Here is a 19,166-nt window from a genome sequence, read left to right as displayed (position 1 = left end):
TTGAGGAGAAGGAAGAGAAAGAGTGGAAATAAAACAGGAAAAGTGATGAGTTAGCTAATTAGAAGGCACTTAGCTTGTATTTGAAATAATGGACTATGCCATGATCATAATTGCAAATAAAGCATCACTTGGAAGAAAATAATCTCCATGTTATTTCATGTCTATTATTCTGCCTGAATCCTTTACTGCTCGAGGAGTTCCCCTAATGAACACAGATTCGCTCAAAGCCCCAATTTGTATGATTCCCTTTTTGTTGAGTGATCTTTTAAAAAGACAATCTTTTGGGAAAGTGTTTCTAACTATTTCAAGTGTACTTCATTTGTAGAATGTTACCCAGATGTGGAGCTTAATCAAGCATAGTGAAACACAGATAACAGCAAGCAGCTAAATATAGGGTTATGCCCATTCTGAAGGAAATTAATTCAAGGTTACAGTAAAGTGTGGATTGGATGTTAACTGTGACTGGATTAACTAGCGGCTTGGACTGTATACTAAAATCCAGCTTTCTTTACAAACAAAAACTGCTTAGGCAAGTACATTTTTGATAATAGAAATTCAGCTGTCTCTTTGTATGTGTGGGTATACGTAGCTCAGTTGTGCAGCAATCTGTTTCAAAGCTGGATTTATCTGTTAGGAATTCTGTAAAGTACAGAGCCTAGCTCTGTGTACATTCCTGACCAAGATCTGGAACATTTTTTGTTCACATTATGCATTCCTCATTAGATGTGCCTGTGCCTGCATTGAAAGTCTTCAACTCCCACCCAACTATTCTAATAATTTAAGGAGGGTCTGACGTGCACTTCAGCAGTCTTGTTCGGCGCAGCTAGGTGGAGTTAGTTGATGTCCTTTTAAGCTTGCAAATTTTTTTTGGACACTTCTTGAGCAGCTGTGCAACTGGAGTGAAAGCACACACACACACACACACACACACACACGCTGTCCTCTCTCTCTCTCTCTCTCTCTCTTTCTCTTCACTCACTGGCTTACATCCCAGCATAACGAGCCTGAGCTCAGTTGGTATTTTTAATCCCAGTTTGACATTTCTAACCATGGCAGACTCCATGCAGACTGAAGAGCAGGAGAATCCCGAGGTCGCCGAGCCACAGGAGCAAGATGAAGCCACCCTGAAACAAGAGCCCCAGTTCAATGGGGTCCTGGTACTCAGCCTCCTGGACAAAGTGATGGGTATGGTCGACAAGATCCAAACCAGCCAGCAGCAGCTGGAACAGCGGCATCTGGAGATGGAAACTGCTGTGTACCACATCCAAAACGAGCTGAGCAAATTGACCAAATCACATGCCACCGCCAGCAACAGCGTGGACAAGATGCTTGAGAAGATTCGGAAAGTCAATGTCAATGTGAAGACCATCAAGTACAACATGGAGAAGCAAGGTGCGCAGATCAAAAAGCTCGAGGCAAATGAAGCCACGCTATTGAAACGGAATAACTTCAAAGTAATGATTTACCAGGTAAGCTTTTCATTGAACTTAATGGTGCGTGTGACAGAGCAATGGTGATATTTGGGCAATCAGGGTTCAGTTTGATGCCAGTATCTTTGTTATTCTATACATGCTGAAATAATTGAGTGAAAAATTAATCCACATGGTATAGGAAACCAATTCTATTTACTGAAGCTTCTTGAGTTTTATCAAAAGTAACACCAATAGAACTTCACCCAGGAGCAGGAGAGAACGTAGTGACATTGCTTGTTGGTTAGAATAACCGTACATATAAGATTGATCAATGACATTTGTGCAATGACAATTAGCTGAGCTATTTTCATAGTGCACCGCTAACAATGTGATACCAGTCCTTTTATACACGAAAAAATCTCAGTCGTGCACATCATCAGACTGTTCAACTCAATCTAGCTTGAGCACGCAGAGCAGTGACCAGGTTATAAGGTGGATGGTATTGTCTGATTGTTATGTGGCAGAGACACTGTCAGCGCAGATTTCTGTTTTCAACCAAGCTGAGTCTGTAAAAATGTTTCAAGGACACCTCATTATGACATTACTGAACATTACCATAATAGAAAATTGTCCCTTTTCACTACATATCATGAACATTGTGCTCAGAGGGAATCTCCTCCAATATGTCACAGCAACTTCATTCTGCTCTGTGATCCTGTGTGTGTGTGTGTGTGTGTGTGTGTGTGTGTGTGTGTGTGTGTGTGTGTGTGTGTGTGTGTGTCCTTGGCACAGCAGCAAGAGAACCACTAGCTGCAGACATTCTTGTGACATTCTTCCCAAGCAGCCCAAAGCAAACTGGAAAGCACAACTAATGCAAATGAATTACTGAGAACTTAAGCTTCGCAGGAAAGCAGAGGTTTGCTCCTGGGGTATTGTCAAGTTTGTCAGTATCATTGACAATTTCATGTAATTGAAAGTCTGCAGCAGAAGCCTGGTAGTAAACTGTAACCCATTCCACCTACATGTGGCATGAGTTGGGTAGGGCTCAATATAAAAGACAAAAATAATAAGGCATCCATCAACATTGAAAATAGACACGTAAAACAGTTGTCCAGACTTGACTCTTAGCAAATATACAGCACCCGTTTGAGGAGCAGTTAGCTTCAGGAAATAAAAATCAATCTTTAACTCTCATGGCAGTGAACATTTTAAAGTTAAAGTGAATGGAAATAAAGGTCATTAAAAAGACAAGTTGGACTCTGGGTTTTACCCATGGGGGCGTTGAATACGAAAGGAAAGAATTGTTAAATTTGTGCAAGGCACTAATTAGGACACAGATGGGGTATTGTGTGTAATCCTGCACACCCCATTGTAACGGAACTCCATGGAGAGGGCGTGGTGAGGATTTGCTTAGAATGATAGCAGAAATTAAACATTTTCAATTTAAAGGCAGTCTTAAACTCAGACTTGTTCCAGAAAGATTGGAGGAGAGAAAAATGATAAAAACGATTTCAAAACTACACATTTTGGGAGACCAGAGGTTAAATAAAAGGATTTGCATTGATATAGTACCTTTTGCGACTGCTTACATCTTAGATCACTTTACAACCATACGAAGTGCTTTCTTAGGAGTGTACTGACTGTCGTAATGAAAATGAAATGGAATGAAAAAAATGTAACGCAATGAAAGACATTCTTCACTGTTTGACAAATCTGTGACATAGGCCACAGTTAAATTTACCGCGGGAAAAAGGGACTAAGTGGAAGCTTTTTCTCACAAAAGATTGTTGCAGACGGCTTTTACACATCAAGCAATATTAAGTTTTTAAAAAGCAAGAGCGTATAAGTACATTCAGAAAGGACACTGAAATGGGACTAAGAAAGACTGAGAATGACTTCATTCTGGCTTGACTTTGATGAATTGATTACTGTCATAACATTGATCAATAAAGACAAACATTTTGAGACATAGCTTCATATTTCAGATATCTCACCTTGAAAAAATGTCTGTGCCAAAATGCTTTATAAAGGATAGAAAAATAGTTATTTATTGCTGGACGGAACCAAACATTCACCGGCCCCTATCAATCAACAGAGAAGTCTACCAAACTTCTTTAATTTTTCTCAGAGTGTCGCTTCATAAATTATCCCCTCGAACCCTAGGATTCCTCTATTTACAGAAAATAAACATTGAGAAATCTAAAGTACTATAATCCAGTTCTTTTGTAATTTGATGGTCGATGTATCCACTTGTAGATAGATCGAAAACCATGGTCTCTGTGTATAAGACAACCACGAATAAATCGGAGAAGGATATTTGGAGAAAAATGCCTCTTTATTCGTAGAGCGACAAATATGTGGAATGTGCTACCACAAGAAGTGGTTGAATCAATTAGCATACATTTAAGGGGAAGCTGGTAAAGGATGCAGGAGGCAAAAGTAAGAGAAGAATGAGCTGAAAAGCTAAGATGAAGTAAAATGGGAAAGGGTGCACTTCTGAAACATAAGCAACCTCATTGCCCTGTTGGGCCAAATGGCCTGTTTCTGTGTGGCAGTGTGGGTCTATGTACAGTCCTCAAACTATGTTTGAGCCTTGTGGAGTCTTTCACCATCAGAGAATGGAGCAACTATCAGCTTATTCTGGCTGAGCCAATAATCAAATGCATGCAATCTGTTTATGTTATGTCTAAACTTTTTAGAAATTTCTGAAAAGTCATGAATAACAGCACAATTGCATTAGAATAATTTGAGAAAAGTAACATCCTCATGAATGTGTCTTTTTCAGCAATTCTAAGGTTATTTTAATAAAAACAATCTTGGTTTTTCTTGTTTTTGACTTGATGCTCTTAAAGTTTTTTCAGAGCTGCAACAGTTCAAAAGAGGTGTTGGAATTTTGTCAGAAATCCATTAAAAAAAACACATGTTGGACTGGTTTCTGAAAGTTGTATACAGCTGGTCCCCATTTCAGTTATGGCTCTGTCTTGTTGTGAGGCTGCTGGTAACTGCAGGGTCTAGAATTTCTTCAAATCTTTATAAAGCATCTGAAAATATGTTTAGCTCCCAGTAAAAATATTAGGCTGCAAGTGAAGTATGTTTTATCAGTTACATTCGTGTACTGATGTATGTGAGTTTGCTTCAGATTTCTTTGCAAAAGACAAGATTCTGTTTCTCTGCGTGACAATAGACACAAGGGATTAATATCATGCTACTGAGAAAAGTATGTGCTTGAGTTGGAAGTAGGAGCAAGGCTGAAGCTAACAGCACCAATGCCAGACACCCACCTTTAAAGGCACCTAAACTGTTCCCTCAAAATCATCTTACTGAAGGCTTTAATTCAAATGATTCCTGTATTGAACTTATTCATCGACTAAACATTCCACCCCAAGTTCGTGGTAGAGAAAGAAAATGCGCTACTTTTGTCGGGCATTTTCTACATTAGTTGACTAAGTTACAGGTGGCACAGTGGTTAGCTTTGCTGCCTGTAAGTGCCAAGTTTAATTCCAGCCTCAGGTCACTGCCAGTGTGGAGTGTGCACATTCTCCCGGTATCCGTATGTGTTTATTTTAGGGCTCCAGTTTCCTTCCACAGTCCAGGTTAGGTGGATTAGCTATTCTAAAATTGCCCCTTGGAGTTCAGGGATGCGCAGTTTCAGTGGGCTAGCCATGGGAAATGTGAGGTTATGGGGATCAGGTATGTGGCTGTGTCTGGATGGGATGCTCTTTGGAGGGTTGGTGCAGACTAGATGGGCCACATGGCATTCTTCCTCAATGTAGGGATTCTGTGAAATTAAAACCAGATGAGAGCTCTTATACCTGACCTTGAACATAAAGGGAATCAAGGAATATAGGGAAACAGCAAGAAGATAGAGACAATGCAGAAGATCAGCTTATTAAATGATCATTAGGTGGATGGTCTACCACTGCCCTTATTTCTTATGCTTTTGCCAACACAAGTAGCAACTCCTGATGTGTATTGATTATCACTGCCATAGCTGTGCTATGGAAGTTATCTTGCAATGTCTGAGGTAGTCCCGCTTACTTTAAAGCTTGCAGCAACGCTCAGTATGCTCTGGCACTTATGCACTAAACTTTTGATGGCCATATGTCATCTGATAAGAAATTGGAATCCAGTCTGTCATATGCAGCAGAGTGGACAATCAAACACACTCACATACTGTGGGTTGCTGGAGATAATTGAATATCTAATTGACCAATTATTGATTTTGAGATGTAGTTTTGCCATCGGAGATGGATTTGTTCCCATTTGGCCATGAAAACCAATGCTCCAAATGATTGGATAGTCCATCTGGCAAAGGTTCACTCTGAAAGTATATGGTTATTGTTGGTTAAACACTAGAAGTGTCAACAATGAGACAGTGAAGAACCCCCAAAACATGAACTTTGACAACTTGTGGCTGTGTCTTCTGGGCTTATTTAGGGGGAGGGTGCTCCAGCTGGAGAAAATATAGAGGAAATATATCAACAGACAGAACTGCATGTATTATTCTTTGAATTCTGCTTTGAAAGGAAATTTTGAAAACATTCAAGTGGGGTTTCCATGTATACGGCACTCGTAATAAATATCCTGTTCTTTTTGTAAGGATCTTGGTTTTATTTCGCAGACAATATTTCGCGTTGAGTTCCATGTAATCCTGAGCTGACTATTGAAACCAGTGAGGGAGGAACACCAGTGTTGATCACCCCACCTCTCCCCAAGTTTGTTCTCCCCAGCATAGCATTTTAGTTCTGTTCAGAACTTCACTTACTTCAAAGGAGATTAAACCTGTGTGGGATTCTTCATGGAGGTCCATCACCAAACAATATCTAGAGGTGTTATTGGTTCTAAAATGTTCAGAGAATGACCAATGCAGTGAGCTCTGCAATGTTAATATTTACATAACATTCTTGTTTTGTAAAATTCAAATTTACTTTTCAGAAAGCAGTCTGCAGGAATCCCATGGCCAGATTGCTGTAAAATGTAAACAAGAAAAACTTGTTTTAATAATTTCATAAGTTCACGACGTTCTGAGGCCTTTACAGTTGATGAAGTACATTTGTAGTTTAATTACTCTTCTACTCTTAAACAGTTGGAAATAACAGATGGTGCATGTCTGAGGAGATGGCATTTATGTATGAACAATCTGTGCTGCATCTTGGATAATAGTGGGTAAATTGTCCTTTATACTTCCCGCCTCATCCTCTTTTTTCCTTTGAAGTCAGTTGAGAGAAAGTTAAGTCAGGGGCAGTGTATAAAAGACCATTGATATATTACTTCTGGCTGGAAATGACTCACACCTCCCAGATACCTTTAATGTTGGAAAACACCTTTCGCTGCAAATAAAAGTAAAGTCTCAATTGTGTCACTTTCTCATGAGAGAAACAGAGACATAAATGGAGTCAACTGGTGCTGATGTTAACCTGAGCTTAAACAAGCCTCAAGTGATTGACCAAGTTGAGAAGATGGGATCTTCTTAATAATCTCAGCTGGTATGGAAATTGTGATTATCCTATTGGTGTCATTCAACATCATAAACCAGTCATTGCGCACTGAGCCAACCAACTGCCCCATCTGAATCAACAACCCATATATTAATCCAACAAAGACTAGCAAAGTGAGTTTTCAATCAGATGTTCCCTTATAAACTTATGGTAATGTAATGTTAAAAAAATGTGACAATGCAGCCTGATTATTATAACAATCTTCACGATTTCAAATGTAGCTGCCCTCTTTAACTTTTATTTTCCATTCAAATATACAATATATGAATATAATGTCTATTCAATTTACCACTTTGGAGGAAGCCATGGTAAATTCATTGCTCAGGTCTTTGGGAGGACTGTATCAATTCATACACCCACTTTTAAATTTCATACCGAATTGAACAAAGTTTCTTAGTCGCTCTGTGCTGAATTCCTTCACTTTCCTCTACCGTTATGTACAAATGTTATGCTTTTTGTGAATAGTTAGTTTATAATGCAACAGTGATATTTGAGATTGGATTTACTTTAGAGAATTAGCTTGTCTGTCTCAGCCTGCTCAGTGCAGGATTTGACTGAACCTGATGCTCTCTGAGCATGTCCGTGCGCATCCACTGCAATGATAACACTTTTAACTGTTTTTATATTAATATCTAGATACTGTTAATAATTTACCAAGTTCTTCAGTTTAGTTTTCACGCATCTTTCCACAAAATTTAACGGCTTAATGTGCTAAGAAACTGAATCATGAGGTAATTACACAATCGTGATTAACAGTAAGCCTTGGCTTTTAGAGGAGCATTAGTCTCTGAGTTGGATTAGATGTGTTTATTTGTGTCAGTCTCCGCATATTTATTGGATTGTTTGTGTTTGTGTGAGTGTGCATGTGTGTCTGTCAGTGTGTGTGTTTGTGTGTGTGTGTGTGTGTGTGTGTGTGTGTGTGTCTCTGTGTGTTGGAATCTGCCTATGTACAAGTCGAATAGTTGAATTCAGTTTGTGTGAGTTGACTTCTGTCTGTGTATGTGTGCTGGATTCTGTGGATGTTTGTTGGAATCTGTGCATATGTTGGATTCTGTCTGTGTGAGCTGGAATCTGTCTGCGTACGTGTATTGGAATCCATGAACGTTTGTTGAATTTTGCCTCTACAAATTAGATTTTGTGTGTGTGTTTTAGATTCTGTCTGTGCATGTATATACATACAATCTAACGTTCACACACAATCCAAACTAAACCTCCATGTGTTTTCAGTATTTCTGATCTTTTAGCTGCTTTCCAATGGAAGAGAAACATTCTCTGTGCCTAAAGTTCCTGAGGTTTGTGAGAAATTATATCAACGTTACTGATGACTCAAAAGTAGGTGGAAATGCAAGTTGTGAGGGGGTTGAAAAGTAGCTTCAAAGGAATGCATACAAAAGCTAGTTGTGGGAACGAATATACACTTGGAATATAATGTGGAAAAAATGTGAAGTTATCCACTTCGGAAGAAAAAAAATTCAAACAGCAATATGTTTCTTAAAAGTTGAGTGATTGGAAAGTGATGATATCCAAAAGGAACTAGATGTGACTTTTCATAAGTCAATGAAAGTTAACATGCAGGTGCAAGAAGAAATAAGGGAGGCAAATGGTATGTGGGCCTTATTCCAAGAAGGTTTCAGGACAGCAGTAAGGAGGTCTTGCAAAAGCTGTATAGAGTCTTGGTGAGACACACCTAGTGCACCTTATCCAGTTTGCTACCCTTAACAAAGAAGAATATACTTGCCATGAAGGGAGCACAACTATAGTTCAACAAACTGATTCCCTGGATGGCAGAATTGTGCTATGAGAGAAATTGAGAAGACTGGGCCTATATTCTTTGACCCTAGAAAAATGAGATGTGATCTCCCTAAAATATACAAAATAATTACAAGGCTTGACAGGTTCAATGTAGGAATTTATATTTCCCCTTGCCTAGAACCAGACTGAAATAGGAGGGAGGCTAAACAGGATTGAAGATCAGAGGTAGCAAATCATGCCTCTGCTGGAGTCTGAGATAACGCAGTGTGGAGGAACACAGCAGGCTAGGCAGCATCAGAGGAGTAGGAAAGGTGATATTTCAGGTCAGGATCCTTTTGCAGAAATGGGGAAGAGGAAGGCAGCTCAGAAATAGAGAGAGGAAGAGTGGGCTGTGCATAGGCAAAGTAGGTGGGATGGTGACAGGCCAGTGCGAGTAGGGAGCAGTGGGGACGGGTCATTTAGGTGGGAGGGGCAGATAGTTGAATTAGTCAGTGAGGTGGGAGGAGTGGGTACGTGGGAGAGAAGATGGACAGGTTGTGTCAGGTCAAGGAGATGGGGATGAGAGGGAGGGTTGGACATGGGATGAGGCTGGGGTTGGGGAGATTTTAACACTGGCAAAATCCATGCTTAGGCCATTGGACTGTAGGCTCCCGAGGCGAAATATGCGGTGTTGTTCCTCCAGTTTGCATTTCCTGCGCCTCTGCCCTCACATCCCCTCCCCCCCAGCAAAAATAAAGACAGAATCTCCCTTGTGCTCACATATCCCTCCACCAACCTCTGCACCAAACATATCATTCTCTGCCACTTCCGCCACCTACAATCCGACCCCACAACAAAAGTGATATTTCCCTCCCCACCCCTATCTGCCTTTTGTAAGGACTGCTCTCTCTGTGACTCCATCTCCATTTCATACTCCCTGCTAGCTCTACCACCCCCGGCACCTTTCCCTGCAACTTCAGGAAGTGCTACACCTGCCCCTACACCTCACCCTCACCTCCATTCAAGGCCCAAAACAAACCTTCCACATTAGACAGGGGTTCACCTGCACATCTGTCAACGTGTTGTGTTGCATTCGCTGCTCCCGATGTGGCCTCCTCTACATCGGTGAAATCAAGTGGAGACTTGGAGACCGCTTTGCAGAGCATCTGCACTCTGTACACAACAAACAACACCTTTCAGTCACCAACCATTTTAAACCCCACTTCCACTCCGTGGGCAACATGTCCATATTGGGCCTCCTCCATTGTCACAATAACACCACCCGCAAACTGGAGGTACAAACTCATATTTCGCCTCAGGAGCCTCCAGCCCAATGGCCTATACACTGAGTTCACCAGTTTCAAAATTTCCCACCCCTGGCCTCATCCCATGTCCAACCCTCCCTCTCATCCCCGTCTCCTTGAAAATCAGAGAATTGTTTTCACTCTGAATACAGTGAATCTTTGGAATTTTCTACACCAGGGGATTGTAGAAGTGCAGTCGATGAGGATATTCAAGGTGAAGATTGATAGATTTTAAGACAATAATGATATCAAGGAATATGGGCATAATGTGAGAAAACAGTGCCCGGTGAGATGTTCAGACATGATCCAGTTGAATGGCAGTGCAGGCTGGCCTTCTTCTTTTCAAAATTCCCATATTTTCATATGAGCTAGCTTTAGGGGTGCCTCCTGAAAAGTGGCAAAATGTATCTATACTGCATATCCCATGACATTTGACATTTCCTCACAGTGCAATGCGTTTGAAGTGCAGGTACTCTTATAATGAAGGGAACACAGCTGTCAATTTATGAGCAGCAAGGTCCCACCAATAACAATGTGATAATGACCAGGTAGCCCACTTTTTGTGATGTTGATTGAGGGATAAATAACGGCAAGAACACTGGGGTGTACACCTTGATCTTCAAAATAGATCTTTGATGTCCTCTCAAAAGGACAGACTGGGCCTTGTCTTATCATCCCTTCTGAAAGAAGGAACCTCTGCCAGCGCAGCATTCCCTCAGTCCTGCGTTATAGTGTCAGTGTACACTTCTGTGTTCAAATCCTGCAGAGGGCCTTAATGAATATTAGGTTAGATGTCTTCGCTTATGTCATAGCAGTAATAACATTTCAAAAGGAATTGATTTTTTGAAGTACATCGAGATGATTCAATAGGATAAGACATTATATATGTGTAATTAGAAAATACCATATTTGGAAGAGAAATGAAGTTCTGGGAATGTACTGCAGGGCCTGAGATAAAGAAGCAAATTATGGAAGGAAAATAACTTTAGTTTTTGCAACAGGCCTGAACAGTCACTAGTCTTTAGCTCTGATAAGATGCAGTGGATGTTTTTGCTCTATTCCTTGTCAATGGACTTTGATTTACAAAAGATAACTGCCTGGCTGAACAGATTTATCCAGAACAGAACTGTATATTTTTTAAATTTTCTAGCTACAGTTAGTGGGATTATAACCAGTGTACATGACAGGATTGTTTCTGGAAGAACACAGTATGAACTTCTTCAGAATTCCGACCTGAAACATCAGCTTTCCTGCTCCTCTAATGCTGCCTGGCCTGCTGTGTTCCTCCAGCTACACACTGTGTTATCTCTGACTTCAGTGTCAGCAGTTCTTACTATCTCTGAGGGTTGTTTCTGGATCTTTTTTCTTGTAGTTTGCTTTTATTCTTTTTCGGGTTATGACCAGTTTTTATTGTCCTTCTCTAATTGTCCTTGAGAAAGTGATGGTGGGCTGTCTCATTACCAGTAAACTCCATCCAATGTAGCATACACCCACAGTGCTTTTAAGAAGGAGGCTCCAGGATTTTGACCCGGTCCCAGTGGAAGGAACAGTGATGCCGTTCCAAATCAGGATGCTGCCAGTTTGTGGAAAGATACATCTAAGTTAATGAGGTGTAGAGCTGGACGAACACAGCTGACCAAGCAGCATCAGAGGAGCAGGAATGCTGACATTTCGGGACTAGACCCTTCTTCTAACCCCAGTTGTGAAAAATTCACCAATGTTTTCAGCAAATTTCCTGAAACAGATTCATGTTCCTTTTGTTCCTGCGGCTATCAGATTGACTCTGGCACGTCCTTACATTTTAGGATTTTTCAGTAGTGCAGCCTGACCTCAGTCACAGAAACAATAACCCTTATCAAAGTAATGCTTTCAGGAGAACCATTGTTGTAAACCCACTAGTGAGATCACTAAATCGGTGCCAAATTCTAAGCAGGTTTGGCGAGAGTAATAGGGCATGCAGCCAGTTTTGAGGGGATGTTTGTCTGGCTCCTCTTAGTGATGTCCTTAAAGTTGCAATTTGCCTCAACTGGAACAGGTGCTCAACCTGCACTCAGCAGTAATCAACATGGATCCTAACTATGGCCAAACTTTATGGCCAAACTTCAAGGGGACAACCTACCACAAAAAATATTCAGGCATTTGGAAAAACAGAACTTGAATATTTTCTGAAAAAGGTCAGATTTTGTCTAAACATTTTCTTCAGGACATTTTGCAAGAACACAAATTCAAGGGAAAGAAAACCACTATTGTTACTGCATTAGAGGACAGTACTGATTGCTTGGCAAGTCCACCACTGGACATAGGGCAGGAACATACCCATTGGGAAAACAGCTCATTGGCCCTTCTGATCCCTGAACCCCCTTTCCCTGCAACATCTAACCCAAAGAATTTCAAGTTACTCCCCTTTCCAACAAACCCCCTGACTTAGTCCTGGGTCTCCTGCGATCCTGGGGCTCCAGTGTTGCAGCAGACGTGACCTCCTCTTGCTGCTGAGTGCAAGAGCTGCTGGCCTTTGGTTGGCTAAGAGCTCTCAGTGGGTGGGACCTTTGCCCATGTACTTTAATTCTAAGGGAAATATCTTTACTAGTGTGTAACTGTTGTGTTAAAGATAGCCTGAGTCTCTCATCACCTCTCCGACCAACTGAAAAGACCTCCACTCGCCTCCACAAGCTATCCCCCATGAGTTCTAGTTTTAGTCTCCCCAAATGCTGCCTGACCTGCTGAGTATTTTCAGCATTTTCTGCACGTACTTGTAAAAATCTGCTTACTACCTATCAAACCCTTCATCTGTTTTAATACAGGAGCAAAGAATAGAGCTGAATCTTGAGTTTTGCCTGTTGTTCTTTCACCCTCTTCATTTCATTCAATCCCATGAAGGGGTTCAGTTTTACTCATGTCTACTTTTGGCAAAACCTCTGTATTTGACAACGCAGGCTGCCTCATCTTTACTAATGCTAAAATGCCTGCTGGGCACTCAGCTTTTTCTTCGTTTTTCTTTCAGATTTCCAACGTTCACAAGTTGTATCTTTTTATCTTGAGTTTATGGAACTGGATGTTCCAAGAGCCACCCTATCTGCACACACCTTCCTAAGTTGTTTTTGGCTTTGAAGAGCCTCTTTTCGTATCATCAATCAAATTAAATATCCGCCTCTTACCGACATTGTGAACTGGTCCAAAATAGTCCAGATAAAAAAAATGCCTGGGTAACCCAAACATAATGTTGAATCACATTTTAAACTCCAATGAATCATTCTCACTCACTTACTCTGTGCATGGATCCCCATCCAAACATAATAGGTCACAGCAAATTATGTAAACATTTACCAGGTTTCAGCTGCAATCTGATCTCCAAAGTTCAGTCACAAATGCAGGGTGGAGCCCAGTGTTTTTCTCTTGTAGATATTGTGAGTAATGTACATTCCTTATAACGACATCCTGTAATACTAAGGGACTCCATGGCTATTCTCACTGATTGCACACAGATTGTCGGGTGGTCATTTTGCTCATGTGTTATACCCCATACATCTTGCAAGATTGCATGTTCCATCTTAGAATACAGCATTCTCCTTTGGTTTTCTCGCATGAATCCCTTGCATGAATCAGGAAAAGTATTGGGAACCCATTGGCAGAATTGATCATGTAATTGGTGTCTTTGATCATAATTCCTAGGTCTTCTATGTTGGTGAGTCAATCTTCCATATTATAAAATCCCCACTCCACAGACCTGAGCACAACACCCTGTGCCGCACTTAAAGAGCACTGCTCTCGTAAGGATCCTGGTCTTCAGAGAAACATTTTTGGAGAGGCAGTTTGTTCTCTAAGCAACTTTACAAAAAATCTCACAGTAGTACTGTTCCAAAGAAGAACAACAGAGTTTTCCAGGTGCCCTGGTCAACTTGTAACAACTGGCATGACCAGACCAAAACTGGAGAACTATCATTGCCTAAACTGCCCTTAAATGCAGGAAAGCCAGCTAATATTCCCACTTCTGAAGATTATTTAGTGACTTCCTGCTGCAATATAAATGCTAGGAATTCCTCAGAATCTCACTGGAAGTCAAACTAAAAGCAATTTACAAACTACAGAAACCAGAAATGTCCCAAGTCTGAATACCAGCCAGTTCTATTTTAACTAATTAACATTTGGGACTCCGCCAGCATCCTCCAGACACAAGGTGCTGGATTATGGGGTATTATCATCCCAGCCGATGGAGAGGTTGGTCAGCTTGCCTGCCTGAAACCCGTCTGCCCCGTAGTAGCATTGCATTTGGACCAATCTTCACTGTTTCAGATTTGAACCTCCATGTCCGTCTGGGAGAAAGGTCTAGCAGCAGTGCCAGAGTTGAGCAGTGGCCAATTATGAGACTGCAGGCAGTTGCCGAGGGAAAAAGATTAACTGGGCCCAGCATTAAGGATAAATCAGGGATTTTAGAGGGGTTCTGGCTGGTCCAGCCTCCTGAGGGTTGGGTGGTGGAATGGGTGGGGGAAGGGAGGGGTTAACAGGTGTGCGGGACTAGAAATAGGGGCTCACAGGTTAAATAGGGGCACATGACTACTTCCGATGGGCACACGGGAATGCCCAAGGAAGCTACTTAAGTTCAGCCCATACAGTGCAAGCTTCTGGGCTTTCCCCTTTGCCTCTTATTTCCCTTGTTGCATGCTAAAAAGCGGTAGAGGTGCAATGAGCGGACATTAAGGATCTTAATAGGCCTAAGAGCAGGTGGGCTTCGGATGCCATCCCCACACAGTATATGTTTGGGGTCAGCTGAATGGCAGTGGGCAGGCTGGTTGCTTTACTGTGCAAGTTCTCTCACCACCTGCAATTCCACTGCTAGTGAACGGTGCAATCAAACCAATGATTGAGTGAGGAAGCGTCAACAAATCTTTTGTTCCAGTTCTGCAAATTTCCATCGACCACGTGATTTTACTTTTGTTACAGCTCCCCACCTGATTAAAGTCTTGTTTTAAAAGAGTAGAAGGAGAAATTGATGGTAGCACGCGATCCCAACCATCACTTGGTAGTGGTTTCAGAGATAGCAGGAACTGCAGATGCTGGAGAATCTGAGATAACAAGGTGTAGAGCTGGATGGACACCGCAGGGCAAACAGCATCAGAGGAGCAGATAGACAAAACATCAGCCTTCCTGTTCCTCGGATGCTGCTCGGCCTGCTGTGTTCATCCAGCTCTACACCTTGTTATCGCTTGGTACTGATTGGCTTTGCAGCGCATACAATATTTTGCACCTTCTCATGCCCCTCACCCCTTCACCCCCACACAACTTTCCCCAAAATACAAGTCTCCAGTTGCAATTTCTTCTTGACCTTTTTGCTTATCACAGCCCGAGTGAGGGTCCACATTCTATCCTTCCCTATGACTGACTGAATCCGAACTTGGGAAAGAAAACCCCTATTGCAGCATTTCACTGCATCCTGAGAGCAAGCTTCAAGTTGAATAAAGGGAAGTAAAGTGCAGTGAGAGCTCTGGGCTGGCTTCCCTCAGTTACTAAGGCTTGGCTGGGAATGTGGTGATCGAATTTTTCTCAAGGGTGCAGATTTACACCAAACAGTTTTCCTGGCACGGATTTGGATGCTTTTTTTAAAGCGTACTTAAAATGCTATTATTGACATATAATTGTTAATTGTAGTGGAACAAATGTTAAAGATCTAAATAGCTGAAACTGGATTCCCAACATTGTTGGAAACCATGTTTTGTACAGATGAGGCGAAATTCAGGGCAGGGTATGTCAGGTAGAAAGTGATGTTACTGTCGCTGGATTAGTAAACCGGAAATCTAAGCTATTGCTCGAGGGACAGGTATTCATGTTCTAATACACATAAGGGGAAGAAAAAGAAATCAAGGTCATTTAGGACTGGGAACCCCATATCTTATGAAAAATAAAACAAATTTGGTCAATATTTAAACATCTCAGATCATATACTTCATCCCAGGAGCCCCACATCATTTCCTAAAATTCCTTGATGCACACATCCCTATCCCATTGCCCAGCAGCTTTTGGTTTTCATCAACTCATTACATTTTCCCACCAAAACATTTTCCTCACAATTTTCTTACAGATCTTTGAAGATTTAGTTGAATGTAATCAATCTGATTTGTGTTCATTCACCATCAGGGAATGTTATTTCTCTCTTTTCAGTTACAGCTCAGGGAAGTATTGATTTTCCCTTTCATAGACTTGGGCCTCGCAAACATTGAGATTTGGCTCTTGACACAGCTTTTTGGGGTAATACTTGAGAAAATGAGAGAATCCTCCTCTTGTATTTTCTTTGGACATGGTGCAGGAATCCTTTATGGGATTCCATATCCAACAAATGTTGCCTCTTGTCCGATAAGCAAAGCAACAGTTCAGCTCTTGTTTTTCAGTTCTGTGTCTTTATCATTCATCAGGCCCTCCCTGCTCAGTGGAAATGTGTATGACTAATAAATCCCAGAGCCAGCCCATAGCATGGATTCACTTACAGCTGCAGATCTCATCCAACAGCAGTCTATTTGTAGCCTGGCTCAAGCTCAAGTGAATCATTGGGGTCTGACAGATGGTATTTGCTGCTCATGTGAAAATTAATATCAACAGGAATTTGGGCCTTGCTTATTTCTGCAAGGATAGATCTAAGTATTGGGGGGAAAAGTGGCTTTGAAAACAAATATGTACACATAACTGGGCAGATATTGTAGCACATAATGCTACATGTTTTGAAAGGGAAGTACATGGATCACACCCAACTTGCATTGTCTTACTGAAAACAATGGGTGTAAGGGAATCTCACAGGCCATTCCGCAAACCGGCTGATACGTGCACTGTGATTTCCTATACTGAGACAGTTGACTTCTGGTCGCCATAACACTGTGGCACAGCTGATTTTCCAAGCTGTGGAAAACTCATTCTGATTAAAAGTTAAACAAGCAATTCCTCTGTGGAGCAAATTGAATTTTCCAGCAGAACACTTGCCTGTTCCTGATATTGTTCTTTTCAGGAATGTGCCTTTCCACTCTTGCTAATTGACACAATGTTTTTGTACTTTGAAAGAGGACACCTATCTTCTACTCAGCATAGCGTTTGAAATACAAGATGATATCCAAAGCAAAGGTAAATGCTATTAAGGAGATGTCAAAGTTTGCCCGAGAAAAGTCCGTGGACACTCTAAATTAAGATGGTTTGTCAATTTATTCTCTTCACATTTGAATAGGCTGTGAATTGGCCACATGTCCAGTTTTAATAATTGGGGGTTTTGTACCTGCCAAAATTGATGTCTTCAGTCTAGACACAAATGTGGCTTTAGTTCAGTCTTGGTGAAGAAGTTGTGTTAATTCTTAGATTAGTATTAGCACTATTGCCAAGGCCCCCTTGTAAGGGCATCAAACTAATTGGACTGGGCATTTCAAAGCTTCTTCTATTGGTTAAGATAAATTTCAAACAGTACTGATAAAATCAAAGTGGAGTTCTCAAGAGCGTGCTGGAATTTTTCCAAAAACAAAACGCACCATTTTTCAAAAGATAATTACCACGTATGGTGATTGGTTGTGCCCCATTCAGAGAGTAAACATTACTATGACAATGTGAACTTTTTAATTGCATGTTGTGCCTGGAACTATCGTTAAGGTAGAAACCCCAGTGTTCTTTCCAAGACATGGCTGAACAGGAATCTTTCTTGTTCTTGCCTCTTGCCATTGATGTGCGTTGAAAGAATTTACAGTTAACATTCAAACTGTTTGGTGGATGATGAACACTCTTTCCTTGGCTATCTAATACTGGAGTGGTGCTTAAACCACATATATCTCTTTACTACTTGTAATAGATTGACTTGGGTAATCTAATTTCTATATGAAATTTCAATATTCCATATGAAGTTCAGCACCTTTTCCTCTCCATAGTCTAGTCCAACGTACCACTTTACATGACACAGGCTTTCCAGTGTAATGTACATCAAGACTTCCGTGCCAGCGTTGTGCTAGACCTTGTAACAGGATAATACTATCAATTATGCCACCGTCTTCATAAATTGTGCACCTCAATTTTATAAGAACTGATTTAATATAATACATACCAATAATTTGGAAGAAGGAAAATCTATCAATGGATATTATATACAATTGTTATGTGACAGTTAATGTTCCAAGGGACCTCATGCATTCTAAATGGGGTAATGTTAAGCAAACACTTTACCTTCTGGGAGAGGAGAAAAATTGACAATTGATTAATTTCTTAGCTAATGCGGCCATCTAATAATATATTGGAAATTGGGAAGGATAAACAAGAGTTTCGCCCTGCCTTTATGAACAACAGGGGTGGATAACATCCATTTATGTGACCGTTTTTATTATTAAAATCCAATAAATATTTGTAACGAAGTAACCTTGAAACCATTGCTGATTATCGGAAAAAAATCTGTTTAGTTAATCAATGCCATCCTTACCTGGCCTTGCCAACATGTGGCTCCAGACTCACAGCAATATGGTTGACTCTTACTGCCCTTTGGTCTGGTTTGTGACACCCACGTATTGAGAATTTTTTTTAAGAGTATGTAATGAAGTAAGGGAAAACTAGAGCATTACAGTGTCCAGAAGAGTAGCAAAATTTTGCACAGATCATTTGGTGAGGCGTGCTGCAGAAAAATATTGGTGTAATTTATATCCACAAAACATTTATTAAAGACAAATGAACTAGTTTGTGAAATTCTGCTTCTTTCATCCCTCTCTAGCTTGATGAGTGAATTCGTAATTTTTTTTAACAATTGAATTGTGAACTCTAATTTGCTAATGCATCTGGTGAGCCACTCAAATTCATTGGACTGGATTTCCTTCAATCCACATCCATATACCATATCTCATTTTCCTGAGTCATGGATTTATGTTGGATTTCTAATAGGAGCCCCAAATGTAAGATGGCCCCCAAATCTAAGGACTATCACTACAGCAGTGCAAGTCATACTATTTAATATGAGAAGAAGCAGAGGGAAAGGGGGATCGGAATAAATCTTGACTGGAGGATGTGGTTACGGCCTGTGGTTCTCAACAGCTAAAGATCAAGGCATGCTGGTCTCTATTAGGTCTTTTCAATTGACATAATTTAGCGCCATATGGAGTGTTTTCTAAGTTCTATCATCACGTTTCAGCTGAAGGATCCAAGACCATAAATACAGGGGATGGACAAGGGCAAAAATAAGGTGCCACTTACTCTGCCAGAATTTGAAGTTGGCAATGAGAAAG

At 40.9% G+C, this 19,166-nt stretch overlaps 1 protein-coding gene across 1 annotated transcript in view; it reads left to right on the top strand.

The window, feature by feature from the left end:
• The first annotated feature begins 821 nt into the window (after positions 1-821).
• Positions 822-19,166, top strand: part of LOC125466379 (caveolae-associated protein 1-like) — a 62,876-nt gene continuing 44,531 nt past the window's right edge. Inside the window, exon 1 of the mRNA XM_048560802.2 lies at positions 822-1,469. Coding sequence (XP_048416759.1) covers positions 1,050-1,469 — 420 coding nt within the window. The 5' untranslated portion in view covers positions 822-1,049. The remainder of the gene's footprint in view (positions 1,470-19,166) is intronic.

This window comes from Stegostoma tigrinum, chromosome 31, assembly GCF_030684315.1.
Source record: "Stegostoma tigrinum isolate sSteTig4 chromosome 31, sSteTig4.hap1, whole genome shotgun sequence".
Lineage (NCBI taxonomy): Eukaryota > Metazoa > Chordata > Chondrichthyes > Orectolobiformes > Stegostomatidae > Stegostoma > Stegostoma tigrinum.
The sequence above is the reverse complement of the archived record's forward strand: the minus strand, read 5'-3'. Positions and strand labels throughout refer to the sequence as shown.